The sequence below is a fragment of the Carex rostrata genome, chromosome 18, assembly GCF_964058835.1.
Source record: "Carex rostrata chromosome 18, lpCarRost1.2, whole genome shotgun sequence".
In the NCBI taxonomy this organism is placed as follows: Eukaryota; Viridiplantae; Streptophyta; class Magnoliopsida; order Poales; family Cyperaceae; genus Carex; species Carex rostrata.
Window position 1 is genome coordinate 8,773,621 of NC_135935.1, and position 13,514 is coordinate 8,787,134.

At 33.3% G+C, this 13,514-nt stretch overlaps 1 protein-coding gene across 2 annotated transcripts; it reads right to left on the reverse strand.

Annotated features, from left to right (window-relative positions):
• Window positions 1-1,495: 1,495 nt before the first annotated feature.
• On the reverse strand, window positions 1,496-7,591 carry LOC144569691 (uncharacterized). 2 transcript variants are annotated; one of them, XM_078320145.1, is made up of 5 exons: window positions 7,452-7,591; window positions 6,594-6,802; window positions 3,980-5,261; window positions 3,533-3,622; window positions 1,496-2,399 (listed from the first exon to the last, which is right to left on the reverse strand). In XM_078320145.1, exons 2-5 carry the CDS (start codon window positions 6,669-6,671, stop codon window positions 1,894-1,896), a joined length of 1,956 nt encoding a protein of 651 aa, XP_078176271.1. In that variant the 5' UTR covers window positions 6,672-6,802; window positions 7,452-7,591; the 3' UTR covers window positions 1,496-1,893. The 2 variants fall into 2 exon arrangements, with proteins under 2 accessions (XP_078176271.1, XP_078176270.1); XM_078320144.1 differs by lacking the exon at window positions 7,452-7,591 and having other exon boundaries at window positions 6,594-7,002.
• Window positions 7,592-13,514: the final 5,923 nt, after the last annotated feature.

Below are 13,514 nucleotides of genomic sequence, written 5' to 3' on the forward strand. Positions count from 1 at the left end.
TCAAGGTACTTTTGTTTAAAGTGTTTGTAAACATAAAATCTATTTTTATTTATTGTTCACTGGAATACAGCAGTTGTAAAATCTATTTTTATTTATTGTTCTGACTCTTAGTACTCCACTCTTTTTACTTTCAAACTTCATGACATGGCCCATTCAACCTAAAGAATTAAACCATTAGATGATTTGAGTATTATCTCTATGTAAAAAAAAAATTACTAGTAATTTGATCTTATATTAATATAGTAAGAGTGACTCTATGGTACTATGCATATTACGATTTGTTACCGTGCTACGGCTCTATATTTGAGTTTTCAAATCCTAACGGTCGATTCGAACCGTTTATCTTGTTCTCCATATTAATATGTATTTGGAGACCAAATTTTACATTTTTTGAAATTTTTTTATTATTTTTTTAGATTTATTGAAAATCACAGTTTTTGGATGGTCCATAATTTTCAGATCAAGTGATTTTCTAAATATCTAAAAAAATAGTAAAAAAATTTCAAAAAATGTAAAATTTGGTCTCCAAACACACATTAATATGGAGAACAAGATGAACGGTTCGGATCAACTGTTAGAATTTGAAAACTCGAATATAGAGCCGTAACACGGTAACAACCCGTGATATGCATAGTACCATAGCCTCACTCATACAGTAAAATTATTAGTCTCATGTAAAATTTAAAGAGACGTAACAACTACAAGGGTTCTCCTGAAATTTATTTGACCTGGAAGTCGTATCACACTTTCAAAACCCGGACCCTCTAAAATAACTCAATATTTGAGTTTAGACCCGGACCAGCCGATCAGAATCCGAACTAATCCGGTCGGAAGTAGAATGAGGGTGTCAGTGACATCTTTTTATCCATTTATCCGAACTGTATCGTATCTGTATCATATCTAAAAAGATAGGTTTTTTGTTAACTTATCGGGTACGGATAACGATCTTTTTTTTGTTATCTTACCCGTTATCCTATAAAATAATTATTAAAATAAAATTATGTATATAGATATAAATATGTATGAAGATAATACATGATATAAATTAGTTTTGTATTTTACTAAATTTTGCCCAAGGGTGGTTCTTCCATTGACACTCGTAGCAACAGATACAGAGGTGTATGAGATCAGAATGCCTAGTTAGGTGACAATGACGAGAGAGATTTCACAATCCAAATGCAATTTTCAAGTAATATCAATTAGATATTCTCCAAAATAGAAGGATAAAACTATCACACATGTACAATGCACTTCAATTTGTACACGACACATTAATGCAGTAGCTTTTACAAAATATATTTACCATAACATTAACATCTATATAGAGATCATTCATCTGAAAAGACAAACCGAAACGCCAAGAAAGAAATTAGAGCAGAAATCATAAGTTAATATAAAAGGCCAATAAAACTAAATATTTTATCGCTGAACAATTCCGAAGTTACTTCCTCAGTCTCTCCTCTCTCTCTCTCTCTCTACTACTATTTTTTAGCAATTTTTGTTGCCTTTTTCATCCTCTTTGTACATATTTCTCTTTTTTTTTTTCTTTTTTTTTTGGTTCACAAGGAAAAATTTACATAAATGTAGCATCAAAATTGTCATGGCAAAGCAGCCAGATCTATTACCTAACACTCCTGTACCTAACCCCCTCCCCCCAACAACCAAGTCCACATAGCTCATATAAGATACCCGTCTGAATAAGCCACAATTTTTACAGTACAAACAACACAGGTTCTTCATCTACCGCCCCCCTTCAAGCAGTAGCACAGAAGTTCATGCACCAGTGACACCGCAACTAAACAAAATAATCCTCTAGCAAATAAACCATTCTAGTTCTCTAATTGCACACGGTGCATGCATCCCTTGCTTGCCATGGTACCATGCATGGTCCAATCAAAAAGGAACCACATAAGGCAAGGCAAATGCATCAGTCGAGTCAAGCAGCACTGCCCTGTCCCATACCTGGCCCGGCCCTTGAGACAACCCAGATTCAGGCATAGTAGAATTAGGGTGAAGGTTAGGGTTACGGTTAGGTTTTGTGCCAAAAAGCCATTCCTGGTCATCGAATGGAGGCACCAGCTCCTTTTCTTCCAATTTTGGGACAGAATAGACCACATTCAAGTATTTCAAATCAGGATGTGGTGGCTCCTCTTTTCTCTTCTTAGACACCTTAGCATCGGGCACCGTGCCGTTTAGCTGCTGTGCCTTTTTGACATCTGCCTTTATAGTGCTAATGTTGGCAGGGGTATTATTGGTAGTGGTGGTGCTTGGGGAACTTGAACTAAGCTTTACAGGAGGGGGGAGCAAGGGAGGAAGATGATTTGAGGTTCTTCCGTTCTCCAAAGGTGGAGGGTACGGTGGTAACTTTTTAGTTAGCTTGGTGGGCCCCACATCAGTTTCTGCAAATTAATAACAACAATGATACTGGCACAACTAAAAAAATAGCAATAAAATAGAAACTAAAAAATGACCACACACCAAGCATTCACAGTACAATTGTCAGAATCAGATCATCTGTGCAGTGTGCACTCAATAGGCAGGAAGTTCCAGCCCACCTATGAAACCAACCCCTAAAACACACATCACTTTAAACTAAACAGAGAATGTGAGATCGCAACAATCGTGCTTATAAATGGGTAATGTGTAGGGGTGAATAAGATATATTTTTTTGCAAAATATATATTAAACTATATGGTATATATCTACTATTCGGATACGGATAATTAAAACTTAAAATCATATCCGTACCCGTATCCACGCGGATATTCGGATACAGATATCCGTATCTAATTTTTCGAATATGGACCAAATGCGGATCGCATCTTGTTTCCCTTCTCTTTCCCTCACCCAGAATCCCCACTGAGCTAATTAACTCCCTTCTGATTTCCACTGTCATTTGTGCTCTCTCCATTGTTTTATTTTCTTCTAGCCCACTAATCTAATTTACTCCAAAGTAGCCATTGGTTTTTCATAAAGAACCAGAATATTTAGTACTTTAGAAGAGAGTAAAAGTAAAGTCTTGGTGATTAAGTGAGTTCACAACCGCTTTGTGCCAAAAATAAAAATATTACATGCAGAAGACAAGAAACAAGCTATTATTACATCCAACTAATTTATTATTTTTATAAATCGCATAAGACAAGTTTATCTGTATATTCATTTATTTGTTGTAAGACAAACCTCAGGGTGGCTCTCTTTAATATATCGATATTAAATATAGTGTTAACTCTTTTTAGAAAATCTTGATATATAAATACTACAAAATGGTGGGAATGTGGACTTACAGAAAAGAAACAGTGTTAGTGCATTCCGTTTAATTCAGAAAAAAGACTGATGTCAGCTAACTATAGGTTGGTCTCACTGATGGGCTGGAAAACTCCTGTTCGCCTGGGACAGATAATCTGATTCCATATTTCTTATCACTGAACCAGACTAGAAATGTTCATGCCTGATCATGAATACATTTATCCAATACAGACAGGAAACAAAGTAGATGAAAAATCATACAAGATAAAAAACAAAAACAACATACCATGTACAAAACCATTAGTTGAAGCATCTTTCCTTTTGAGAGTATTTTGTGGTGATGTTCTTGCGAGCTTCTTGGCCCGCAGGTCATCCTCTGCCACAACATTACAAAAATATACATCTTATCCAATTTTTTTGTCCAAGAAAATGAAATGAGTAGACACTTTCCTATGAACTTCAAATTTTTAATTATCATAAATAACCCTACAAAACGAAATATTGTACTTGTAACCCTCTTACAAAAATACTCAAGACTCCATTTATGAATAAGGAGGGTTGGGCATTTCTGGAATAGAAATGCCAGAGAATAGAGTGGGGTTTTCAGGACACTTACCATATTTGATAAAGAAATGAAAGATATTCCTCATTTTGAAAGAGATACATGATAGTGAGATTTTGCAGGGTTGAAAGCAGCTTATTTTCCTAATTGAAAAAATGGCATAAAACTCACCATGTAAGAACCCATTAATCTCCCCATCTTTCCTCTTCTTCGAAAGAAATCCATCCGTAGTAGCTCCCACTTTCTCAATATTCCTTGGAAGCCCTTCGATAGAATGCCTCATCATTGAACTCCCTACCTCCTTAGCTTTATCTCTCTCGATCTCTTTCTCTTTCTTCCTCTCTTCTTTCTCTCTTTCCTTCCTCTGCCTCTTTTCATGCCGCCTCAGCTCCTTTTCCCTCGCTTTCTTCTCATCCCTCTCCTTCCTTTTCTCCCTCTTCCCTTCCTCCTTTACAGTATCCGGCTGAATTCCTCTCAAGTTCAATCCACCCTTCTCCCTGTCCTCATCAGGTGTGCTTGTGGGCCCCATATTCTGGTTCGAACCAACTCTTCTTTCACTGAGACCAGCTGCACCGGTTTTTCTTTGCACTGGCATCACAGAATTGCCTACAACTCTTTTTGCCTCCTCTCCTCTTTCAGTTGCTGCAAGTCTATTTTGTGTAGAACCAGTTAAAGGAAGTTGTGAGTGATTAGTGCTCTGACTTGTAGGTCCATTAGACTTTCCTTGTAGAGAGTTTAAGGGGCTTGGCACAGGCTTCTTTGCCTCAGCTCCCACAACTCTTCTTTCAGTAAGACCAGTTCCATGATGGCTCACAACCTGAGTAGGAGGGCCATTACTCTTTCTTTGAATCAAGGAATTAGAGTTCTTGGCATTAGGGTTTGAGGCACTTGGGACTGTTCTCTTGGCAATCATCCCTTCTTCTGGTGAACTAGTACTGGGCATACCTGCAACTCTTCTTTCACTAACAATAGTTACTCGATGGTTAGTTGTCTGACTTGTCGGTCCCACTTTCACTGAATCATTATTCTTTCTATGTACTGAAGGAACTGACTGCTGTACTGGAACTGGTACAGGCCTCTTCTCTGATGCCCCATAAGTGCTGGTACCAGCAACTCTTCTTTCCATGAATTGATTACCAGGGCCTGCCTGAGACCCTTCATCAACTCGTCTGGAGTACTCACTGAGTATCCTAGAGTCTTCTGGGGTCTTCTCAGTTGGCACCGGTAACAATACCGATGGTACCCTATGTTTGTCTTTATCACTCTCCTTATCTCTCCCCTTCTCTTTTTTCTTGTGTTTGTGTTTTTCTTTTTTCTCCTTTTTTTCTTTATCTCTGTCACCGTCTCTGTTCTTTTCCTTGCTATGGTGTTCATCTTTCTCCCGCTTCTCTTTGCCATCTCGTTTATCCTTGTCCTTCTTCTCCTTTTTCTGTTTTTTGTCTTTGTGTTTCTCCTGCAGATAGATTCAAAACGAAAATTTGTAAGACATGTTGATATTCCCTTAAATATATACAAAATTGAAAGCCAAAAGAAAGGAAAGCAAATTTAAAGATATGCTGGTAAACTTATTTCTTATTCATATATCCTGGGACTGGTTGAAGCTAGTATTTACCAACTACAATAGACCACAAAAAAACACCATTAAGAACCATCAGCGGACCACAAGAAACAGCAGAAAGTATCATCAGTCCCAATAAATATTGTTGACAAAAGGTGTTAAATACTGAACCTGTAACAGTACCTAATATGACTGCTGCTACACTCTATTAAGGTTAAATTTCTTTCTGTTTATGGTGCAATGAACAATTTTTTAAATAGGCACATGTTTAAGTCAGATTTCAATTTTTTTTACCCAACAAAAATGCACAACTGCATCAAGAATTTTCTAGGGTTTTAACCCAGGCACCATCTGCCTTCTTTAGATCATAGAAGCTTTTCCTTTAAAAATGAGTAATCCTTTGTATTAAGTTGCCTCAAAGAGATGCAATCCTATTTGCAGGAATGTTCTTTGGGAATTAATTTATTAAAAAAAGACCATTAGTTTTGTTAGATGGGTTGCAAAATTAACTTCTAGGATTAAAGAATCCCTTAGGTGTACACTTTACAGTTACCAAAATATGTATGAATTGAGTCCCAAAAATTCACAAAAAGTGAAGCTTTCTATGCCGAATAAAAGTTGACTTCAACAAGTAACCATGAGAGAGTTGAAAAATGAACAAGCTCTCAATATCCTCGTGTGGCATTCTATATTTGAAATTAAACATGCTAAGGGTTCACATGATGTCAATTTCCATCATTGTTTTGTACTAATTAAATCAGAAATCAAAATGTAATGCATGGGTTCAACTGATCCCTCTTTTAACTTGTTTCTGACAATAATGCCCCGAAAAAGCCAGCTTCATGACATTATCCAACAAACATGCAAATTCAAATCTTAAAAACGGTTTTGAATTTTAACCCCTGAATATACCAAACAACTACTACCTGATAGGTGAAATGTGTCAATTTAATACCAGATTGATATCCTAAATACCTTGCATCAAGCTTCTTTACATTATTTTACCAATATGATCCTGGCTAGTACACAATACATGCCTAAAAGGTGCTTCAAATTTCTGAAGATATTTTAATTTTGGCATTAATGTTGGTATAGCTAAAACCAAACACGACTCATGTTAATTCGGTATCTTATTTTATCTTTCCATGACCAAACTGCCCCTTAGCCCAACAAAAGTTCAATAACAAATTTTGCATTTTGAATTTTAAGAGGGAGTTTGGCTTCGACCTTAAGTAACAAATCCACATGGTCATTCTTCAGCTTTGGCTCGAAACCAGGAGGTGGGTAAGGGAAGCACCGAGACATCTTAATACGGTGTGCAACCCAACACCCCAATAGCAAAGGCCTCGCAGACTGAAGCTCTGATGGGTGTACAGATTTTGGTTCCTTCAATTGATCCCCTTAATCGAGCACAGAATTTATCCTTTCAATCGTTTCTGACAAGTAGCAGAGCTTCAAATCAGTACCACAAAGTGCCACAGTTTGATTCTTACAGAGGAATGCTCAACAAAATTGAGTCTTATACGAGTATCAGTAATGGTCTCTACTGAGCACCAATTGGGGCCAAGATTATCTTTTGTGACCTAATATGTCCCAGTTTGTTTATCAATTGGAATCTCCCAATAATTATTTTTTTGGTAGTATGAAAAGGGTTAACTGAAAGCACCAACAGAGGCCAAAAATGATATTTTTTATGGCCACAAATTAGTACAAACAGCCCCAATTTTATCCTATAAAAGGAAATTATAGTAAAATTAGCTTGGATCACTCAAAAGTTTTCCAATTTACTCTAGCAATACCACTAGTGACCAAAACTGAAATTTGATGCAGACCCCAATCCTGATGAGAAACCCTAATTTGATCCCTCTGGTGAAAAGAAAGCAGCTGGTGGTCTTCAAAACTTTTGCAAAATGGTCACTAGAGATACTAACAAACGGAAAAATGTTAAACTTGAGGAAGAACCAAATTTTGTTTTATCAGTATGTACAATCCTCTTCCATCTCTAGGAGTGAACAATGGATTTTCAGGATAGTATCCCGAATTCCAACTAGAAATACCAAATTGGTGCTTTAAACTTTTACGCACCGGAATCAAACCCCTTGTCTGCTTTGGGAAAGAAACATGACCGGCTCACACTCTAAGAACCGCCCCAAAAGAGTACTACGTCCCCAAAATCAACACAAATTCTTTGATCTAGAGGAAAGGGGGTAGACTCAGATCAAAAGGGGGCCCGGAAAATGCGAAAATCAGAGCCCCTTTGCTAAAGGAGAATCAAATTCGGTGCCAAAATCCAAGATCCGAAGCTTATAATGCGCACCAAATAGAGAAAGCGCAGTTCTTTCCTCTCTCTCCGATGCTTATTTTGCTGGGAGATTACACGCACACGCACTTGTGTGGGTGCCTCAGTTTCACGCTCTCTGATGGTTCAGGTCTGATCAAAGAAGAAGCGAAAATCGCCAAGGGAAGAAAGAGAGAGAAAGAGAGAGAAAGAGGGGAAGGAAACGAATGAGAAGCAAAGAGGTGAGAAGGAGAACGGGGGGGCTTATATATAGAAACCAACAAAGAAAAAAGGGTTAAACGAGGAAATGAAAAATCAACACGAACGATTGAGATTAAAAGTTAAAGATAGTGTGATATCAGCCTTTGGATGTGTTGTGCTGATCCTTTAACGGTTCAGATTGAATAATCCCCAATTATAATCAATCCCATCCGTTAGATTTGATAGGGTTTTTAACTCCGCCGCCTTTCTCCATTTCTCTCTCCTTCTCGCCTACGCTCTCTTTCACGTGCTCTTCCTCTCTCTTTGTAAACGGATTTTTCGTTGCTATGGTCGATTATTTATAGTAGTCGAATTAAAAAAACAAATTAACCTCTAATTAACTAATTATGATACAAAAAATCTTGTTTCAGAAAACAAAAAATACATAACAATAAGTTATAATTGGAAAACGTAAAATTAAACAATTACTTGGAGAAAATTTTAATTACAAAAATAATTTTATCCGTATTATTTCAATAAGTGTATTAAACAATTTAAAAAAAAATATTGATCAAAGTCGGGTCGGATTTTTACTCAAGTTGTATTTATAAAATTCATATTTAAAAATTATTTGTTAGATTAATCAAAATCCAATCCTCTAACTAATAAATTAAACTCATAATTCATAAGTTTTCGTATCGGATAGTTAATCAGATTAATCAGAATATTAATCGGATCAATCCTCTGCTATGCTAGTTTTCATTAGAAAGCTAAGCGGGTCGAATATTAATTGTTTGTAATACAAGCATATAATTTAATGTGCCGATTTTTTTATTATATTATATTTTTTTTCTTCAAACACCTCATTATTTATCAAACACCTTGTAATTACTATCATTAAGATATATTTTAAAACATTTATTGTGAATAACATTTTTAACAAACAATACATTTAGTTCGTGTACGTGATAAAATAAATTCAATAAAATATACTCTTTTATTTTTTATTTTTTTTAATATCTACAAAGGATTGCCCCTTGCATGTTCGAAATCCAGAGAGACAATCTTTTATGGATATTAAATAGTTGGATAGCTTGTATGTGTGAAAATGATATAAATATAATATATGATCCGTATTTAAAAAATTAGATGTGGATATTCGATATCCGAATACCCGTGTGGATATGGATACTGATATGGTTTTACATTTCAATTATCCATATCCGAATAGTAGATATATATCATATATTTTAATATATATTATGAAAAAGTTATATTATTCACCATTATAATTAGATAAATATTATGAACTTCAATATTTTTTATATTATTTTAAAAAATATCCAATCTGGTCTGCATTTGTATTCGGCTGATATCCGATCCGCATTTGTATTTGGAAAAATAAAAAGAAATATGAAAATGGTTTTACCACTATCCACTTTGTATCTGCTCCGTTTTCACCCTTAGTGACCTGACCTCCAATCTTTACTCAAAAAAAAAAATACTATTTTTTCATTTTTTTTTAACAAAATTTATTTAGTTGCAAACGAAATTCGATAGATGATATAATTACGAGAAAATTTTAATTTAGTTAATTAACTAGTTTCATCCAACATAATTTTCTCTATAGTGTAGAAATCATCGAACATTTATGCTTTATTGAATAATTATACATAAAAATATCTAATTTCGCCATAAGTTTTTACAAATAAACAAAAAGTAGATATCAAAATTAAAACTATGATTTTTTTTTATAATTGATTTTTTTTGTAATAATAATATGTGTAAGTAAGACTATGCTATCGGCAAATAAATTATTAAGACTATTGGTAATAAAAATTACCATAATTTAGAATAATAATTCATAATAATAAAAAAATCAATGTTGTGAAATTAAGGATATGTTTGGATGTGTCAAGAATAGAAGCTATTCGGAATAGCAATGTACTTTTGAACAACATTTTTGTTATTTATAATAGTTAGAATAGCTGTTATTCTATATTCCTTGTAAATGTAAGAATAGCTACTATTCAGAAAAAGTGAAGAGAGATGGAAAAATGCTTTCTTTTCAGAAATGATAAAATTGACATCACTTCTATACGTCGTAACAATTCGTTTGAGACTCCACTTGTCTATCTTTCTTATTTATTAGCACATTGTTAACACTATTATTTATCGGTCACAGCTATTCACTATTTCAAATATACAATTCAAACAATATTTTTCCTAATTCAAATAGCACCGATTTCACACTAATTTAAAAATCACTATTTTTTTTTTCTATTCTCATTCACTATTCTAACTTATTCTATCTCCCGTTGAAACTTACTCTAAAAAAACCGGAACAAAGGTTACATGAGCAGCACGCTATGAAGACAAAAAGGGATTAAGTAGTAAAAGTTGTAGATTTTTTTGGTGTGTATGAGGATTACTTACGAGAAATGAGTCTTAAGTGACGACACACGAGAAGGGTATGAAGGGAATTTTGTGTGTTGTGAATGATGCGGAAAACGTGGCGAAATGCGAAAGAGCTGGAGAATGAGGCTGTCCCTGATTTAAGGGTACTTTAGTCATTGTTGTACTAATGAACTGACAGCTTGGACTGCGCCACACGAAACCCCAATTCCTGGCTGTGGCGGTGGCTGTGACTTGTCAGTTGGATTACTTCCTTCCAATTCCAAGCACTTCAAAAGTTGGGGTCGTCAAAGTGGGATTTATAATTTTATAATTTAGATTTATTTTTAGTCCAATTTAATTTCATTTAGTGTTTATTGAAGATGTACAGTTTCTCTTTGAGTTTTGTGTCAGGTTAAAAGAACAATTTGACCATTCAAAAGCAGTATATGTATATCACCACAAAAATTGCTAACAACTGCCACAACTATCTAATTAATTATTTATCAAAATGTTAAAAGATATAGTTCATTTTATATAAAATCACGAAATGGTAAACCCTCAAAATAAAAAATAAAAAACTTCTCAACTTCATTAGTTTGTATAAAATAAATAAATTATTTTGACTTTTTTCAAGTTACATTTTTCTTTTAAAAGCTTAATTTTCTAATGCAAGAAAATTTGACCATATATATAGTGGAGGTTAAGAAATGGTAAACATTTTGACTCCTCCTCTAAATATAATTACGTGTCTGATTTGTCTTAAAAAGTATTTAGCTAATGTCAATCAATATTTATATATCGATTTATTTCTTTTATATGATTTTTCTAATGAAATAAAACATAAAGTTAATATCTTCAAACAAAAGATGCTCTTGTTGTAGAAGGACCAATTCATATGAACAAGTATTTAGCTAGTGTCAAATCTATATTTATATACTAATTTAGATCACATATATTTATTTTATTTCAGTGCCAATTTCATTTGTAATTTTAGTGATGTAAAATAATTTTATAAATAAAAGATCTTTTAATGAAATTGTTTTCAAAATGCTATATTGGCAAAAAAAAAAAAATGTATTCGTTTATTCACGTCAAATATTAATTTTTGGGATTTATAAAAATTTCTTGTCATTTTTAACGCTAAAAATAATCAAAATTAATTGCACGAGTGCGGTACTTTTAAAATTAATTTTAATTATTTCTATTTTAATTTCAATATAATTTCATGAATGAATGTAGGTGTTCTAATTGCCTAAATCCCGATATCGCCAATGTGTTTTATTCTAACCTTTATATCTATGTTTTAGTTGTTTCAAATAATCATATATAATTTTGGCAGCCGAATGAAATTTTGGAAAAGAAAAATTGGGTGTTTTAGATGCCGAATGAAATCAAATAATCATATATAATTGGTTTTCGAGGTAATAGTACATAGTATATTGTGTTATTCATAACATCTTAGTCGAACTCTTTAATTATTAAGAATTAATTCCCGTGTATATTAATCGTATCAACAAAGTAAAGATATTTTTAATTATTAAGAATTAATTCCAATGTGCATTAACCGTATTAACAGAGTAAAGATATTGACAACGTTATTTCAATTTCATGCAATGTATGGATAATAAAATTAAAAATGAAAAAAAAAACATATAACTTGCGCACTTTATGAAACCAAAATCTATCAAATGTTTCACATAATAAGTTATATGTTTCATATTAGATTTATTAACGAGTGATGTGTTTACATATCAAATTAATTTAGTATAAACTTAATAAGTAAAAAAAATGATTTATAAATTAATTTAATGCCTTCATTTTTTATTGTTTTTTATCACTTGACTTTAAACTAAATTAATTAAAAAAATTATAATTGGACATGTAAACGAATTTTTTGTGAAGTAAATCAATTTTAACAGTTTCAATTCATCATTTAAAATCATTTCGAAATATTTTAAATAATAACATCCTAGTTCTACTCTCTCTCTCTTTTTGAAAATCTTTGCAGAAGCTGCGAAGTCGTGAGGGGGAATCGAACTCTCGACCTTTGGGTACAACAACTCTAGAACTTTTTCCTAGCCAATTGTGCTACCTCCCCTTTCTCTAGTTCTACTCTCTCTCTCTCTCTCTCTCTCTCTCTCTCTCTCTCTCTCTATATATATATATATTATATACACACACTTTTATTTTTAATAATTATTGTATAAGATAACATGTACAAAATAGTCTTTATTTGTACTCTTATTCGTTATGTTAACGAAAAAAAAACTCTACTCTTACATGTGCCCTATAAGTTAACAAAAAAAACCTTATCTATATCTATCTTATTGAATACGATATAAATTAAGTAAACATATAAAAATGTGTACCATTGATATTATCTGTCTAATTTTGCATTTGTGTTCAAAAATTAGATACGAATATCCAATATTCAAATAACAGATATATACTATATGTTTAGTATATATTATAAAATTTAATATTTGTAATAAAAAATAATATTAGAAAACAGATATTCAATCTATATCCGTATTAAAAAAATAAAAACTGATAGACACCTTGATTTTACAATCCGATCCGTATCCGATAGTTTGCACCTTTAGAAGGAAGACTTCCTCAATGTGCGCTCCTCTCTCTCTCTCTCTTAACATCAACCAATGTCGTTAATTTATCATGAATTTAAAAAATGCTAGATTTTATGATTCAAGCTCTTAGTTTAAGTCTGTAGATTTTTTTTTTTTGCAAATTTTAGTGTTAATTAGTTCAATTATTTTAGGTTATTTGAGAATTTCTTTCCAGGTTAGATCACAAGTTCTTTGAAATCAGCAAATCTGAGTCCACAAGGAAAAAAAACCCGGTCGAATGTGTAATTTTCCTAAGATGTCATTCCTGGAACTAGCCTTGCTGGTATATATTAACCGATCGATGCTTGGAATTCCTAATATCTATTCTGTACCTGTCAGATAATTCATTTATTCTTTTTGTTCGGCATGTAGATTTTTCTTAGATGCCCCACAATTTTGCAATTTAGCGTGCTCTGTGAACAATTTTGCATCCTGGTGTCAGAGAACTGATACCGGACAATACCAGTTCAGAATATATAGACTGATCCAAGTCAGCAGAAACTGGCTGTGCCAGATCCACAGGTGACTTGTACAGACAAACCTATGTATAGGCGTTGTAAAATGACACCGAATAATGCTATTTCATTTTCCCTTTGCAAGATCCTGCTGGTTCTCGGGTTCTCTGGCCCTCAGATCACATAGCCTAGA

Coding starts and splice junctions, on each gene's coding strand:
- LOC144569691 (XM_078320145.1), bottom strand. CDS start 6,671: ATGTCTCGGTGCTTCCCTTACCCACCTCCTGGTTTCGAGCCAAAGCTG. Junction 3,623..3,979: donor GATTAATGGGTTCTTACATG/GTGAGTTTTATG, acceptor ATGTTGTGGCAG/AGGATGACCTGCGGGCCAAG. Junction 2,400..3,532: donor AACTAATGGTTTTGTACATG/GTATGTTGTTTT, acceptor ATTAATTTGCAG/AAACTGATGTGGGGCCCACC.